This window comes from Podarcis erhardii (assembly GCF_964252035.2).
Source record: "Podarcis erhardii genome assembly, chromosome: 7".
Lineage (NCBI taxonomy): Eukaryota > Metazoa > Chordata > Lepidosauria > Squamata > Lacertidae > Podarcis > Podarcis erhardii.
Genome location: NC_138511.1, coordinates 83,652,381 through 83,670,271, shown reverse-complemented (window position 1 = coordinate 83,670,271; position 17,891 = coordinate 83,652,381). Strand labels below are relative to the sequence as shown.

General features: G+C 47.3%; 1 protein-coding gene across 1 annotated transcript; it reads right to left on the bottom strand.

Annotated features, from left to right (window-relative positions):
* Positions 1-710: 710 nt before the first annotated feature.
* Positions 711-7,759, bottom strand: APOC1 (apolipoprotein C1). Its single transcript, XM_081869890.1, has 4 exons — positions 7,606-7,759; positions 5,461-5,538; positions 2,548-2,698; positions 711-1,026 (listed from the first exon to the last, which is right to left on the bottom strand). The coding sequence occupies exons 2-4, from the start codon at positions 5,513-5,515 to the stop codon at positions 951-953; spliced, it is 282 nt and encodes a 93-aa protein (XP_081726016.1). The 5' UTR covers positions 5,516-5,538; positions 7,606-7,759; the 3' UTR covers positions 711-950.
* Positions 7,760-17,891: the final 10,132 nt, after the last annotated feature.

Below are 17,891 nucleotides of genomic sequence, written 5' to 3'. Positions count from 1 at the left end.
CAGTCTCTGCAGAAGGAAAAATTAAAAGCAGAGCATTTTTCCCTCTGCAGAGGAAGCGGATTGAAATCAAAGCTGTGTCTTCCACCCTTGCTTGGATACACCGGGGAATTCCTAACACAACAACAAAGTTCAAAGAAATGGGCATTTTGAGGGATGGTTGTGTTTCGGTTCATTCCTGCATCTACAGGGGTTGGCTAGATGACTCTATGGTTCTATGTATTGTTTTGCAAAGTGTGAATTAGGCAAGTTCACTTTTAAATGCAAACTGAATCAAATTTCTCTCCCATCTCTGTTTCAGGGATCTGGGGAAAAGACTGGATTTTGTACTTTTTCCAACTTAAAACAGTTAGTCCAACCACACTCTGTTTCTCTAGCATACATGCACACACGGTCTCAGATGCAATTTTCTTTGCGAATTCACTCCTCCGACTTTCAAAGTTGTTTTGTGAGAGAAGAGGATGGGGCATATCCTTTGAAGCTCAAACAACTTCGGAGTCTGGCCGTGTGAAAATTTGAACGCACATGAAATACCTTGCGGGAGGGGAGAAGAGAGGAAGAAATAGTTTTGCTGGTGGGACAACTTCAGGAAATTGTTTGAGAACTTGGGAAGGGGGAAGGAACCCAAATCACAATTCTTCCTGCCCTGTGATGAAACCCTTTGGAAGAAAACCTAATCAATAAACAGATAACCATTGCAATAACAATCGAGATTACAGAGCGAGGAATCTTCTGTTTATTTGAGGGTAATAAATGATTCCAATAAATGCATAACAAAAAAATAGAAAATGGAGGAGCCGAGGAGAGGTGTGGCCATGCAGCCTGCCTCCTCCCAGATTTTCCTGCACCTGGAGGCAAATAGATGTTCCTCCACTGCAACCTGCTGGCGGTGGAGAGTCATATGCAGATCTCCCTTCCAAACAGAGCTGTGCGGTGGTGGGGAAGGGGTGGATTCAGGCAGATCCGTCGCTGGAAAACGTCGCCTTGACTTTCTCCTTCACCTGCTGGAATCTTTCAGAGAGCCAGTTCCTGCCAACGGGAAGGCAACAGTGAAGGAGCCCTGCTGCCCTCGCCAGGGTCTGTGCAAGACACGGCACTTGATCGAGGTGGGCACCCTCCCCCCTCCCACCCCCCACGCTACCCCTCCTCCTCTCCCCCTTCCCTCAGTTGGCTGTTAAACAGTTCTGCCCCCTCTAGTGAGGAAAATAAGTGAGGAAAATTCTCAGGGATGATTCACACCCTGGCCGGCACTTTCTTGATCTCCTGCCCTCAAGTAGAAGATATAGAAGCATGATTAGTCGCACCAACAGGGTAAAGAACAGCTTCTATCCGTGGGCTGTTAGGCTGCTGAATGAAAAGATAACAACAGGGCAACTGACTTTCGGGTTTGGTGGGTGTGCGTCAGTAAACGAGGGGAATTAAGACTAAGAGAGCTGAGTGGGGGGGGGTGCTCGTGTAATCTCACTGTATACAAGTTGTACAAGTGACAATGAAGTATTTCAATGATTTCAATAATGCAATGGCGGCGGCGGCAGCAGCCTCCTGAAGTCTGCCTTGCCCCCTTCTCTACCTTGTTCAGAGGTGAGCAAGGTCCTTCTTCAGGGGGAGGCATTCTGGGGGCGAGGGGGCCTGGCGGGGAGCCACCAGTTCCCAAGAGTGTCCAAAATGAATTTCTAGCTGCCGTGGCAAAGGGGCAGTGACTGGGGAGAGTGCCTTTTCGCCCTGCCACGTTCTGTCCCGTTCTGCTCTCTCCACCTACTGGTGGCTGGAGGAACTGTTATTTCTCTTGAATACCCGTTGAGATTGGGGAAAGATGTTGCTCTCTGCAGATCCTTGCAGTAGCCCCCTTTCCTTTGCACCCCCCCCCGAAATGCAGGGTCTGATGCCTTCTAGCCAATCTAGCCGGAATCTAGTTGGAGCCCAACTCTGCACTCTGAGAGAGGAAATATAAGAACCCGCCTTATACTTAGCCTGAATCTAGCTCCATCCATCTAGCTCAATATGGTCTACTCTGACTGGCAGAGGTTCTCCGGGGCTTCAGACAGTGGGCATTCCCAGCCTTTCTCTGGAAATGCATGGTGTCGAACCTTCTACATGCAGAGCCACTAAGCTACAACCCACAGGAGCTTCCGGGTTCCTTCTGGGCCTTAATGAGAATCAGTGAAAAGCCATAACTCAGATTCATCGAGGAGCCTGACTTTGTTGTTGCTGGAGCTTCTTTTTGTCCCATCCCACTTTCTTAGTTTAGGTGAGATATTTTGCTAGGCTAGGGGGCTCAGGGCAGGTTCTGTGGCGCACAAAACTCTGCTTCATGTGTCTCAGCAGTTGCCCCCTCTGACGTTTTGCCCACACTATGGCTCTGAGGCACATTTGACGCACACCCTTTCCCTCAAAGAATTCTGGGCACTGTAGTTTATCCCTCACAAAGTTAGAATTCCCAGCAACCATTAACAAACTGCAGTGCCCAGAATTCTTTTTTTGGACTGGGAGAATTCTGTGCGTACACAGCCCTGGGTTTCAGGCCTTGCAAGGAAGCCACCGGAAATTCACCTGGCTTTGGTGATCGGCTCACTGTTGTGGAACTCCTGGAAAGCTGTTTTGGTCTTCTCTCCAGCACTGTCAATAAAAGTCTGAACATTACGCTGGAAGTTCTCAAACCTTTGAGACAGGGAGGGTTCTGTTGGCTCAACCTCAGTGGAGGCTTAGAGAAAAGCAAAGAGAACAGCGACAAAGTCAGTGAGAAATGGATTGCACAGCTGGGAAACTAAACATATCTGGTTTTGCAATATGCCCTGACTGCCCTCTTTCCTCCTGCTGTTCTCTGATTCCACCATCTCCTTTCTTTCCCTGGTTGACCCTAAACACGTCCTTGTGTTTTATCTTCATTGATATGTATGATTCAAGCGAACCAAGGTTATGCAAAACTGCCCAAAGCTAACCTTGGTTAGTATGGCTCAATCACATCTTATGTGTAATTAGCTAGCGTGGTTTCAACCTTGCACGGTTGAACCAAGTGTCAATTGAACCAGGGTATGCAAAACTGCTAAAAACTAACCTCGGTTAGTTAGGGCTGCCATATTTTGAAGAGCAAAAAAGAGGACACATTTGCCAACTTCTACTTTTAACAATGGATTGCCATGATGACATTCATTTTTAATACCGCTACTATATATAGGCTATAGAAGCTGTGATATATTGCTAGTATTCATGTTCTTAACTTTCAACAATTTCCATATAAATTTTGATTCTCGCCAGTGCTGTAGTATCTGAAACCTTCCTAACCTTCATGTAGTTTTTCAATTTCATTGTTCCGCAAGGGACAATGACAATAAAGATATCGTATTGTATCGTATCGTAATGGCTGAAGAGGTGATAATGGAGAGACTGAACTCTCTTGTGCCACTTACACAGTCAGCTACCAGACAAAATATTCATATATTTCCAGTTATATGACTCCAACCTATTATGAAGAAGTCTGACGTAAAATACAAATTACAGCCAATTGAACTTTTCCCTTTTTGCATAATACTGAAAGGCAGATTCCTACCCCACCCCCCACACAACAAAAGGATGCATAAAGGTACCTAAATTAAAAAGTCAGGAAGAACGTATCCTGCCCACATAGTAAAAAACACGCTTTTTAATTTCCATGCCCTAGTTCAAAAGCCACTTTAAAACCCACAAGTGTTGAGAACAATAAGCAAAGGGAGAAGGCAATGTAAAGGACAAAACAGAAATATGAAAAGGCAACCTGGACTGTGGGGGTGAAGCAATTGCTTCTATAGTGGCAAAACATACATGTGCACCTACAACTCTGAGCCACCGTAGCATTAAAGAGAGATGCCTCCTCTATTTCTTTTTAAGATGCACAGATTGGGGGATGAACACCTGCATTTGATGTGGGCAAACATGGGAAATAACCACAAAGAAAGGGGGGGGGAGGACAGACAGAACATGCAATCGACTGAGACAACACGTAGCGCTAGGAAGCCCCAACCTTGGTTACAGTCAGCGCATATGTAAAGCTGAGCCATGGTTAAGTCTGACAAGGGAAGGGAGGCTCATTCATGTCAAAGTGCTGAGAAGGAGACAAGAGGCGGAGCCTGAGCTCTCCCAAACTCTTAACCAGGGTTAAGGTTTCAACCATTAAACCATTAGCCTTTGGCGTTGGGCCATGGGGCTGCTGTATTACCCCAAGGGAAGCAAAGTGGTGTGTATGGCTGCTACCTCTATGGTCTAGTTTTCTCCTCTGGAAGAGAGAGAGAGAGCATCCAGGAGGTGGGGCAGTCTACCTGGTTATGGCTCTGCATTCTAGATTTGAGGCAAGAAGTACCAGCTAAAGGAGCCTGGAAGAGCTGCTGTTCTGTGCTCAGCCAGAGTGGAAGCTGGGATGGAGCAAAGACAGGGAGGTACCCCAGACACACAGAGAAGTGAGACTGGGGACCCCTCTGCTCTTTCTAAACCCACGACAGTCGAGCGTAAGGGGGAGGTTGGATTGCAGCCTGTGTGTTTTGATTCATGAAACAAACAGGATTCCTCTCATAAAGCGCACACCACAAAACTCCAAAATGGGAAATCATTTTGATTTTGATTTCTTTAAACCTGCGATCTCTAAGGTTCCTCCTGCTATCTGTTAGAGACGTGCAACAGCAGGGATCGTTCAGTTTGCGACTTAAGGGTTAATTCTGACACTGGCAAGCAAGCCCAAAAAGGAACTGGTGCAGGTGTTGCTTAGCTACTAAACTTAGTGGCATGCTCTTTGCTGAGATAGCACATGCTGTGATTGGCTGTGAAGTTCTGGAGGAGCTTTCCTCTGTATGTTCGGCTGAATGTCTTCCTGACCTGCACAAGGCCTGAACTAAGAAACACCCCACACACACAAAAAAACACCCCTCTCTAGTTCTTTCTCCTCAAATTATACAGTGTTTTGTTCTGTTTTCCTCAGTAAAGTTTTACCAAGTCTTTTCTCATTGTATAAGTGACTTTGCTAACACTCTCCAGATCATGTCCCCCCCAGCCCACCTCCCCCTCTTATTTTTAAGCCTCTGTTGCTTCCAAGCCTCACACCCACTGAACATTAATGCCTAACACAGATCCTGCCCACAATCTTGGCCAGCTGCAGATCCAAACCCAGCACGGATGGGAAGCCAAATGTTCTCTGGCCAGGGGGAAAAAAGTGTTGGTGTTTTCATATGAGAGCAAAAAAATTGCATATTTTTCCCAGCTGCAGTGAAAGGATTTGCACAGACATGTCAAATGGGAAGAGCTGTCAGAGGGAGGGGCTTATCTTGAGCCCAGTGTGTGTGTGTCCGGGAGCAGGAAGGTGTGGCAAGGATCCTTTGCCAAACCTGCGCAACTAGAGTTTCCAAATTAGCCAGTGGAAGGCAATAGATGCCGTCTAGCCTGTTCCAGTCACACCGGTGGCGCTGCATAATGAGCTAAGAAAAGGTTTTCGGCTCCTACCTGTCACAGCAAACAAAGCCATGAGGACCACTGCAACGGAAACCGCAAGCTGCATGGTGTTGGAGGGTTTTAGAGTTCCTGGAGGAAAAAAGGAAGGAAGAAAACAAGGGCATATATAGGTGGAACTGGTTAATAACGGTGACAATGGTGTTGAAACACTCATGTGCTGCCTAATGACTGTGCCTAAGGTTGCTTCCACATAACTAAGAAATCCTGACCTGTTCTCACAAAATTTGTGTGGAGCTTCGATGTCATCAGCCGTTCATTGAGCGTTCATTCTGATTCGCCTGCAGGGAGGTCAGATGACATTGCATCCACCCAGCTATATCACCTCACACTTCCCAGGGCTTTCCCCATTACTTTCCTTCCAGCAAGAAGTCCAGTTTTGAGAAGTGGGTTTGTTGCACTTCAGTCGTGCAGCCTGAGTTTGCTGGTACGTGATCAAACCCCACCTAGAACTAGCAACACCCTGGAAGCACCGTAAGAGGCGCAGGGGCAGGGACTGGTTTAAAAGAAGAGAGAGTTGGCAACCCTTGCAGCAGAAATCTTCCGTACCTTTACCAGGTTCAATACACATTGGGAAATTCTCAACAACGCTGCAAATGGCTTCTTTTTCTTTCCATGTGCTTCTTCACTGCCCTCCCATCCCGTCTCTGATTCCCCACATCCACCCAGAAATGGAATGATGTTCTGCCTCCTCTCTTGAAGGACGGCGACAGACAATTGCCACCTGTCACCTGAAAAGGCACCGGTGTGTTTCACAGCTCGCCAGCTGACAGGCAAAGCTTACCCCCCAGTATAGCAACGCTGTTATGGAAGGATCCTTCACCGGCTGAATTTTTGCCTGGTATGAAACTCACGATGGCATGAACTCTCCATTAAGGAAGGAGGAAAGACAGGGGTCCATGCAGCCATGATAGATGACTCATAATAAATCTGAGTTGCGTGCATGGGTGTCTGCTCTTGGTTTAGAAGAGCTTCCGACAGCGATTTTGGGGAGGGGGCATGTCAAAGATTCACCTGCTTCATGCAGCTGTTAAAGGCATAAAAACACAGGAAGATCCTTTTATACCAGTGGTTCAGTATTGCATACTCTGGCTGGCAGCTGCTTTCCAGGGTTGCAGCCTGGAGACGTTCTCAGACCTACCTAGAGAGGCCATGGATCGAATCTGGGATTTTATGCATGCAAATCAGGTGTTCTACTACGGCTAGGAAGGGACGCGGGTGGCGCTGTGGGTTAAACCACAGAGCCTAGGACTTGCCAATCAGAAGGTCGGCGGTTCGAATCCCCGCGACAGGATGAGCTCCCGTTGTTCGGTCCCTGCTCCTGCCAACCTAGCAGTTCGAAAGCACACCAGTGCAAGTAGATAAATAGGTACCGTTCTGGCGGGAAGGTAAACGGCATTTCCGTGTGCTGCTCTGGTTCACCAGAAGCGACTTAGTCATGCTGGCCACATGACCCGGAAGCTGTATGCTGGCTCCCTCGGCCAATAAAGTGAGGTGAGCGCCGCAACCCCAGAGTCAGCCACGACTGGACCTAATGGTCAGGGGTCCCTTTACCTTTACTACGGCTAGAAAATTGCAATCCTCTGTTAGTGGCAAAAGCTAAATCAACATCTTGGAAAAATGAGGCAAAAACCTCTCTTAGGGTTTCACTTCATTACCACCTCCCTCTGCCCACTAATCTTTCTGAACCTTTCTCCCCTCTTCTGAGTCTGTAGTCCCGTCTGTTTGCCCCCGCACCACTCCCCAATCCTGTATTTTGCTCAGTCGCATGTTCTTAGATTTGCTTCATTTTTTTAAATTTAAAAAAGGCTCTGTTGTTGTTTTTTAGAAGCAACGCAGCAGGCAGTCATTTCACAGGTGAAGCTCTCCCTGGCATGGAGATGCAGCAAAAGCAACAGCTTTCCCTGCTGAATTTCTGTGCAGTAAATTCCCGCTGTTAAAGACGCAGGCCACTCAGAGAGAGAAAGTGCTCCATCTTCGCACACTTCTCATTTAAGATGCCATCGCCAGGGGCTCTGCATTAACTTGCCACGTCTAGATTTTGAAATAATAATAATAACTTGACTCTAATTTAGTCACTCTGTTTGAATTCCCCTTTCCCCACATGCCAACTGAATCCATCTCTATATTTCCACTTACTTGCAGCTGGGAGTGGAGATGAGAATCCAAGGTGAAATCAGAATTCCTTCCCAGCTGCTGCAGCTGCTCCCTATAAACCTAGCACCCTGCCTCCAACATCCGCCCCTCAGAGGGCAGCAACCTGAGCCTTGCTGCTCTTTCTCCTCCCCTTACCGCAATTGGGAGGTTGCTCCATCCCTTTCAGGAATTTAAACCGCAGCCAGGGATGCTGTAAGAAACGAAGGCAAGTGTGTGTGCGCGCACAATCCCATTTCCTCAAACTTTAAAGTCACTGGGAAGTTGGGGGTGGGGAAGAGAGAAGGAACCACCTTCCACGCAGCCCAGTTTGCTTGTACTTTTGGTCTGCCTGAGCAGTTTGCAAAAAGGCTGGGGAAAAGAAGAGGCCAGCCTCCCTTCTTGAGGCTTCCGGGATAGGGTTTTGCCTCTAAGATGCTTTCGTGATCTGGAAGGATAAATAGCCCTGAGGCACAGATAAAGGATAGCTCAGCTGGTTAGAGCATGGTGCTGATAACACGAAGGTCGCAGGTTCGATTCCCCTGTGGGATAGCTGCATATTCCTGCGTTTCAGGGGGTTGGAGTAAATGATCCTAAAGGGTCCTTCCCAGCTCTATGATTCTATGAATAATAATAATAATAATTGATTATTTATACCCTGCCCATCTGGCTGGGCTTCCCCAGCCACTCTGAGCGGCTTCCAACAAAATATTAAAATACAGTAATGCATCAAACGTTAAAAGCTTCCCTAAACAGGGCTGCCTTCAGATGTCTTCTAAAAGTCTGGTAGTTGTTGTTCTCTTTGACATCTGGTGGGAGGGCATTCCACAGGGCGGGTGCCACTGCCGAGAAGAGATTATGGTCTCTCAAGTCATATCCGCACCCCCCCCTAGTTTTTAAGTTCACACATGGAAGCACTTGCGCCTGGTTCTCAAAACGCTCACTCTGTGGGGCTTCCTGAAGGTCTCAGATTTGGAACTGACATTTTCAAAGGTCGTCGTCTGTCTCTAACCTCTAAGGAAGGAAAGAGAGTCCTAAACCTTCTAAGGTAGCCTCAAGGCCACCACAATTTGGAAGGCTTCAAAAGAGGAATGGACAAATTCGAGGAAGATAAGGCCATTCAATGGCTACTAGACATAATTGCTATGTTCTGCCTCCGCAGTCAGAGACAGTCGTGTTTCTGGAAACTGCCGGAGGCGAAACGGCTCTTGTGCTTGCAAGTTTCCCACAGGTATCTGAGTGGCCCCTGTGATATGCTATCCATTGGCCTGATCCTGCAGGCTCTTCTCATGTTCTTTGGGTCAGCAACATGCATATGATTTGAGTGGTGAGACTCAAAAAGGAGGCTCCTTTGCTCAGTCAGAGAGCTCATGTTTTGCAAGCAGAACGTCCTGGGTCTAATCCCTGCTACCTTCAATTTTAAAAGAGATGATCAGCTAGCTAGTGATGATCTTTGCTGTGCAATTTGTTAATTGCCTTGAAGACCTTCCTAAAGACAGAGAACAGATAGGCTGATGAAGCAAGCAAGAATACATAGCCCTGAACACAAAGAGTTGGTTTCTATACTTCAGGGGTATATTCTCACATTGTGTGTTTTCAGCTGCAACACAGAAAGCTGTCTCCTACTGAGTCAGACCATTGGTCCATCTTGCTCAATATGGCCTACTCTGACTGGCAGTGACCATCCAGGATTTGGGGAAAGGAAGGCATTGGGGAGTTTTGTATGTTTTTACCCCTCCCTCCTCTCCCCCTCCCCCTCCCACAACACATTTAAATGTGTGTTTTCTGTAAATACATGCATTTTTAAAAATTCTGATGCCTTCAAACAGCCAAGAATTGCATTGCAGTACAGGAAAAGTATGAAGTCCAGTGGATCGCTAAAATATGTGCCACACATTATCCTGAGAGGTGCAGGTCAGAAAATATTGTGCAGGAATCCACAAACACCGTCTTCCTCAAACTTCTCTGCTCATGACAAATTGGTTTATACAGCATATTAATTCTATTTTCTGAAGCAGAATCTCCCTTCTTGCTCTTCTTCCTTGGCCTACTCTGGAAGTCGGCAGAACAGGGCAGGTGTCAAGGTGCAGGGCTGTTCTCAGTACCATTCTTCCAAGACTCAGAGCCACCATCCTAGTCCTCATGAGGCAGGCAGTACAACAAGTTTTAGGCTGCACAGGACGTCATCCCCTTCCCTGGACAGCGGTGGGGGAGAAACCCGATTCAATTTAAAGTCAAACATGCCTAATTTGCAATTTCCAAAACAACACATGAACTAGAACACAGCCGCCTCTCAAAATTCGGACTTATCTGAATTTTGTCATTCTGCTCTCCAGCCAGCAGTGACAACAGAAATGCATCAGTCTGGGTTAAGCGTGCATATGGACACATATATTCATGAGAGTGACATGCAAGCACGCATTGCATTAGGTGAAACTGCTTCCCCAAAGCGTGTCTACAGTGCTCGTTAAAAACAGCAAGTGAATATGTGTCAATTGGGAGAAATTCGCACTAAAATGCTGGAGAATTTTCACAAGACCTTTTTTTAAAAACAAAACAAAACTTGCAGATTGCTGCAGAGCTGTGGAATTAAAGAACTGGGGGGCGGGGGATAAGAATCTTTAATTTGTGAATTAAAGATTTGGAAGGTTGAGAAGCTGAGACAACCAAAAGCTCCCAGAATCTGTGGGGCAATCCTGGGATGTTTTCTGAAAACTTCCATCTCTCACTTCCCTTCTCTCTCTCTCTCTCTCTCTCTCTCTCTCTCTCTCTCTCTGCCTCCATCTGTTTCCCAGAACAGATATTGGGGGTCTTACACAGGCCATAATGCCTGAGGAGTCTTAAAGTTTGAAGCCTTGCTCACAGATGTCAGTGATGGTAGAAGCTTCTAGCACATGGGCAGGCAAACTAAGGCCCAGGGACTGGATCCGACCCAATTGCCTTCTAAATCTGGCCCGGGAATCAGTGTGTTTTTACATGAGTAGAATGTGCCCTTTTATTTAAAATGCTCCTCTGGGTTATTTGTGGGGCCTGCCTGGTGTTTTTACATGAGTAGAATGTGTCATTTTATTTAAAATGCATCTCTGGGTCATTTGTGGGGCATAGGAATTCATTCTCTCCCCCCCCCTTCAAAATATAGTCCGGACCCCCACAAGGTCTGAGGGACAGTGGACTGGTCCCCTGCTGAAAAAGTTTGCTGACCCCTGTTCTAGCATGTACCCCCAGAAGTCTCCCATTATTTTAAAGCAGCCCCTTATTTGTGTCTTATTCACCACAGCATCACACATCCCTCTTTAACAGCCCTTTTGTTTCCAACCTATACAGCTCAGTGGAACAAACAGTCCCGTTCCACAATGTCCCTTTTCTCCCCAGTTTTTGACCTGGCAACCCCACTCATCCGGCCCGGGAGGAGAGGAGGAGCCTGGAGGGGTTATTTGCGTTCATTGCAAAATGTTTGTTCGGACATCCAAACCTCCTTCCTTTCCCCTTCCCAGTAACAAAATGCTGAACGACAGTAACCCCCTCCTGGGATCTTTTAGGATTTATTTTATCTCGAGGTCCACATTTTTTAGATAAACAGCCCTGGTTAAGAAATCATTTGTTTTTGTTGAGAAACTCAACTCTCCCACACCCTTTCTCTTGTGGAAATTTTTTCTTCTTTCTTGCACTGCAGTCCTTAATCTTCACACACACACACACACACACACACACACACACACACACACACACACCATGTTTTATTCTAGAATCAATTGTACACACAGTCTAGATCTATTGCCTAATTTCTGCCCCTAGAAGGTGCTTCTTGGGTCCTATCTCTAGAAATAACAGTCTGACCTTTTGGGGGGGGGGGCAAGGAGACTTCTGAGGTCAAGACAGGAAAACAACCCCATAGAAAGAGAGATCTGTAAAGGTTTTTAAGGCAACTTCAGCAAAGGGGTGAGCAGAGTTGAGGTGGGGAAAAGACCCACTTTGTAGAGCAGAACAGCCTTCCAAGCGATTGGCAAAACATTTCTGAGCTATTTTCGAGCTCCAGCGCTCGCAGGCAAAATACCACAACAATATACAGTGGTGCCCCGCAAGACGTATGCCTCGCAAGACGAAAAGCTCGCTAGACGAAAGAGTTTTCCGTTTTTTGAGGTGCTTCGCAAGACGAATTTCCCTATGGGCTTGCTTCGCAAGACGAAACGTCTTGCGAGTTCTTGCGAGTTTGTTTCCTTTTTCTTAAAGCCACTAAACCGCTAAGCCGTTAATAGCCGCTAAGCCGCTAAGCCGCTAAGCTGCTAAGCCGCTAATAGCCGTGCTTCACAAGACGAAAAAACCGCAAGACGAAGAGACTCGCGGAACGGATTAATTTCGTCATGCGAGGCACCACTGTATAACAAGTGGGATTATTTAGCTGCGATTCTTGCGATGCGTAAGGTTGGACTAGTTGGCACCCTTCCAACTCTACAATTCTGTGATAGAAACTGGCTTCATTCTGAAAATAAAAGCTTATTGCAGATTGAGTCTGCATTACCACGTGGCGCAGTCCATTCGAAAAGAGATTAAAACAGATAAGAGCATCAGAAGAGTCCTGCTAGATAAGGCTGATGGCTCCTTCTGTCTGGCATCCTGTTCTCAAAGCAGCGGCACAGATGCCTGGGGGGAACTCTCAAGCACAAGAGCCCTGACCCCTTTTGGGATTTCCAGCAACTGATATGCAGAAACACTACTGCCAAGACAGTGGGGGCAGAGCATAGCCATTGTGGCTAGCAGCCATCTGTAGCTTTCTCCTCCGTGAACCTGATGGTCACCACTGCTTCCTGTGCCAGTGAGTTCCATAGTTTAACTATGCACTGAGTGGGTGGTCCCAGAAATGGGGCGTTCATCCACCCCCATGATCCCGTGAGTAGTCATATGTCCAAGATCGCAGTCACCCTACAGCAGTGTGGTGTAGTGATTAAGAGCAGTGGATTCGTAATCTGGGGAACCGGGTTCGCGTCTTCGCTCCTCCACATGCAGCTGCTGGGTGACCTTGGGCCAGTCACACTTCTCTGAAGTCTCTCAGCCCCACTCACCTCACAGAGTGTTTGTTGTGGGGGAAAGGAGAATGTTAGCCGCTTTGAGACTCCTTAGGTAAAGGTAAAGGGACCCCTGACCATTAGGTCCAGTCGTGACCGACTCTGGGGTTGCGGCGCTCATCTCACTTTATTGGCCGAGGAAGCTGGCGTACAGCTTCCGGGTCATGTGGCCAACATGACTAAGCCGCTTCTGGTGAACCAGAGCAGCGCACGGAAACGCCGTTTACCTTCCTGCCAGAGCGGTACCTATTTATCTACTTGCACTTTGACATGCTTTCGAATTGCTAGGTTGGCAGGAGCAGGGACCGAGCAACGGGAGCTCACCGCGTTGTGGGGATTCGAACCGCCGACCTTCTGACCTAGGCTCTGTGGTTTAACCCACAGCGCCAGCCGTGTCCCAGCTGGTGAGACTCCTTCGGGTAGTGATAAAGCGGAATATCAAATCAAAACTTCCCTTCTTCTTCTTCTGCTTCTGCTTCTGCTTCTGCTTCTTCTTCCTTCAGCTGGAGCATGTGCAGGGAGGAAGGGACATGAATGACTTAATCAAAGGGAGGGTTTTCAAATGTGTTTCCAGTAACTACACCCATCTGGGTGGGTGACAGGATCTAGAACCAATCTAGATTGACATGCTGAAAATGTGCAAGGACAATTCTGGATTGAGAGGGAAACTACATTTTGTGCTACAAACAAGTTAGTGTATACAGAGCCTCAGGCACGCTATAATATTTTGGAAATGTGGGCTATCCACAAATTATATGGGTTTTTTCTGTTCGTACCACTTAGTGGTAAAACACTGACTAGTATTGCACATGTATGCAGCCACCCAGAACCCTCCCATCAAGGCAGGGAGCTCAAGCAATCGATGGACCACTATATTATTTGCGAATCAGGCCTTATTGCAGACCCTCCAAGTGTCCCTATTTTCCAGGGGGGTACCTGATTTAGAGAAGCTGTCCCAGTTTCTGATTTCATCCCAGAATGTCCCACTTTTCCTTAGGACATCTCTATTTTCATTGGATAAATGTTGGGGGGGGGGAGTACAGAGATCTCCAATCCCTGAGTTGTCTGAAGGCAATCCTGTATTGGGGAGGCTTTTTTAAATGTTTAGTGTTTTATTATGTTTTTATATATGTTGGAAGCTGTCCAGAGTGGCTGGGGCAACCCAGTGAGATGTGGGGGGGTATAAATAGTAAAATTATCATTATGGAATGGGACGTCCCTATTTTCATCGGGGAAATGTTGGAGGGTATGTTATCATACAGAGGGCCAGACTGCTAATCTAAAATGCATAACATACCAGAACTGGTCATGAGAGTCTCCATTCATTTTAATCAATTAGGTAAAGGTAAAGGGAGCCCTGACCATTAGGTCCAGTCGCGGACGACTCTGGGGTTATGGCGCTCATCTCACTCTATAGGCTGAGGGAGCTGGCGTTTGTCCACAGACAGCTTCCGGGTCATGTGGCCAGCATGACTAAGCCGCTTCTGGTGAACCAGAGCAGCGGACGGAAACGTCGTTTACCTTCCCGCCGGAGCGGTACCTATTTATCTGCTTGCACTTGACATGTTTTCGAAATGCTAGGTGGACAGGTGCTGAGACCAAACAATGGGAGTTCACCCTGTCGCGGGGATTCGAACCGCCGACCTTCTGATCGGCAAGCCGTAATTAATGATAAATGCATTTATCAAAGTAGTTTACAAAATAAAAAAGTCACAAAGCCTATTTAAACGACAACAGAACTAAAACAAAGCATTAAAGCCCAACATGAACAGAAGTTTAAAACCATCCACCTCAAAGCAAAGCAGGATAATAGTGTTTTTCTGTCAAAAAACAAAGAAGTCGTCATCAGTTGATTAAATGCTTAGATTAGATGATGAACTGAAGATTTTGTATTAGAACAGTACAGGCTACTTTCCTGCTTTTTAATGTGTGTGTGTGTTTTAAATAATCATCACCATTATTATTTTGAAATAAGCCATTTCTTTTCCTTTCAACCTTTTTTCAAAAAAAAGACATCTCTTCCCTCCCCCGCCCCCGATTCCTAGCTCAGGTTTTCCGCCCGTGTTGCGCAAGCACCCCGAAACACCAGCTGCATCAGTAACCAGCCAACCCCAAGCAAAACACAAAGTCTCTTTTTGAAAGTGCAGCCTCATCGCTTTCCAAGAGAGTCAGCCTGGCGGGGGCCCCGCAGTTTGGAGAGAGCGTGGAAGAAAAGTTGCCACAACCATAGAGGTCTGGATTTGCTCAGGGAGCAAAGTCCCACGGGCATGCATGCCTCAGCATCAGCAGGATGGGACGGGGCAGTGATGTCACATGGCCCTGTGGCAGTTCTCACGCACAGGTGCCTTGAGGCCCCTGCGATTTCCTCCTCATTCCTTTGCCTATCACAGCGATTATTTTAGCAGGAGATGCTTTTTCAAGGTTCCATTTGCCTCCCTGCTGGAAAATAAAGCTACAGTCATACCTCATGCTAAAGGTAAAGGTAAAGGGAGCACTGACCATTAGGTCCAGTCGTGGCTGACTCTGGGGTTGTGGCGCTCATCTCGCTTTACCAGTCGAGGAAGCCGGCGTACAGTTTCCGGGTCATGTGGCCAGCAGGACTAAGCCACTTCTGGCGAACCAGAGCAGCGCACGGAAACGCTGTTTACCTTCCTGCCAGAGCGGTACCTATTTATCTACTTGCATTTTGACGTGCTTTGGAACTGCTAGGTTGGCAGGAGCAGGGACCGAGCAACAGGAGCTCACCCCGTCGCGGGGATTCGAACTGCCAACCTTCTGATTGGCAAGTCCTAGGCTCTGTGGTTTAACCCACAGCGCCTACATTTGATTAATGTCACGTTTTTTCAGGTTGCATCCCGCGGTGACCCGGAAGTACAGTGGTACCTCAGTTTAAGAACTTAATTCGGTCTGGAGGTCCGTTCTTAACCTGAAACTGTTCTTAACCTGAGGCACCACTTTAGCTAATGGGGCCTCCCGCTGCTGCCGCACCGCCGGAGCACAATTTCTGCTCTCATCCTGAAGCAAAGTTCTTAACCCGAGGTACTATTTCTGGGTTAGCAGAGTCTGTAACCTGAAGCGTCTGTAACCTGAAGCGTATGTAACCCAAGGTACCACTGTACTGGAAAGGGTTACTTCCGGGTTTAGCCGCTTGCGCATGTGCAGAAGCACTTGTTGTAAACAAAAATTGCCCTTTTCCCTTATGGGATATTCAAGAGCCCATATAGAGTCTTTACATAGGTTCCCTATTGGTAGGAGAAAATAACAGAGGCCAACCAGAGAATATTGAGAAGCAAAGCAGCTAGTAAGCTTGATCTTTATTGATCTGTTGCAACAGGGTGCTCCCCTCACCCGCAGGAGAGGAGGAGGAACCCAGAACAATGGTGCGCAAGGCCTTATATGGGCTTTTGAAATTGCCACCCTGTAGATCAAGACCACCCCCAGAAACATCATCCATACATCACAGAAGGGGTGTAACCTAAGAGCACCCCTCAGTTACATCATACCTACATCACAGAAAAGGCGGTCTTAAAATAGAAATTTGAATATTGTTTTTCTCCTGTCTTTGTTTATCTCCTGTCTGGCAGGTTACTTGATTGGATTGCCTGTAATGATAATGATTGTAATGATTAGTTCCTGGGCCATGTCACAGGCTCACACCCTATTCAAACACAGACATATCCTTAAGACAGGATTTGTGAAGGAAAAGACAATGGGGAGGCTTTTCCATTTTCCTTTGACCTTGCAGAGAAAACATTTGGTCAGTTTGGGAGCCAAAATGGTTCCAGGTCGGACTTCCTGTCCTGATCTATGTACGTGCTTGGTTGGTACATTTATGAACATTTAACATATATCTAAGACCTCAAAATTCCTATTACACACAAAATCGTTCTTTGTACAAGCGTACAAGCACCAAATCGCACTGCGCACCTGCGCAGATACGGCACTTCAGGTTGCAGGCTTTTCATGTTGTGAACGGACCTCTGGAACGGATCCCGTTTGCAACCAGAGGTTCTACTGTACTTGCTAAAAGGTAAAGGTAAAGGGACCCCTGACCATTAGGTCCAGTCGCGGACGACTCTGGGGTTGCGACGCTCATCTCGCTTTATTGGCCGAGGGAGCCAGCGTACAGCTTCCGGGTCATGTGGCCAGCATGACTAAGCCGCCTCTGGCGAACCAGAGCAGTGCACGGAAACGCCGTTTACCTTCCCGCCGGAGCGGTACCTATTTATCTACTTGCACTTTGACGTGCTTTTGAACTGCTAGGTTGGCAGGAGCAGGGACCCAGCAATGGGAGCTCACCTCGTTGCGGGGATTCGGACTGCCGACCTTCTGATTGGCAAGTCCTAGGCTCTGTGGTTTAACCCACAGCGCCACCTGCGTCCCTTCCACTGTACTTGCTAGAATGCACTTAAATATGGGCGAGTCTCTTGGTTTTGTAGACCAACACTGCACAAGGAAAATTCCACTCACGCCGTGAGAGTTCCCCCCTTCTCCTCCGCCCCAAATCCTCAACTGTCTGGAGCAGATTTTGAGGGTGCTTGAGGGAGGGAGGAGAGGTTCCACTAAACAAGCAGAAAAGTCTGTGCGAGTTTAACGGCAGCATGAGCCGTTTCAGAATTATAAAATGATGTGTGGCCTGCGGAAAGTGGCTAGGGGGGAGCTTTTCTCGCTCTCTCATCACACGGGAACTTGTGGGGCCCCCAGTGAAGCCGAATGCTGGGAGATTCAGGACAGATAGAAGAAAATGAGTCCTCACACAGCACACAGTTAAACTGTGGAACTCACTGCCACAGGAGGCAGTGATGGCCACCAATTTAAGAGATGATTGGACAGATTCATGGAGGAGAGGTGCGGGTTTCTGACGGGCACTTAGAAGGCCACTGTGAGAACAGAATGCTAGAGAACTAGATATCCTGTCAACCTGATTAAGCAGGGCTCTTCTTATGTTCAACACTGGATATGACCCTGAGTTTCCATGTGTTAAGTTGTGGGTGAACATATCAGACGATACAGCGATTCTTCAAACAGCTCTTGTTTATTCACAGGCCAGGACAGAACTGAACTGAAGGGTTCAGTCAGCCTGCTTATATAGAGCTCCAGTACAATGTAACTGTAACAATTTTCTAAAACTATCCAATCACTGAATGTCACTTTCAATCCCTTATTTGCATAACTATCTACAGTATCCCCCTGCTGTCCCAGGGTGAGAACTTCAGTGCATAACACTAT

Excerpts from the sequence above, each read along its gene's own strand:
- APOC1 (XM_081869890.1), bottom strand. The coding sequence starts at position 5,515 with ATGCAGCTTGCGGTTTCCGTTGCAGTGGTCCTCATGGCTTTGTTTGCT. Across the intron at positions 2,699-5,460 it reads GGCTTTGTTTGCTGTGACAG|CCTCCACTGAGGTTGAGCCA; the intron begins GTAGGAGCCGAA and ends CTTTTCTCTAAG. Across the intron at positions 1,027-2,547 it reads GAGCCGATCACCAAAGCCAG|GAACTGGCTCTCTGAAAGAT; the intron begins GTGAATTTCCGG and ends TCCCGTTGGCAG.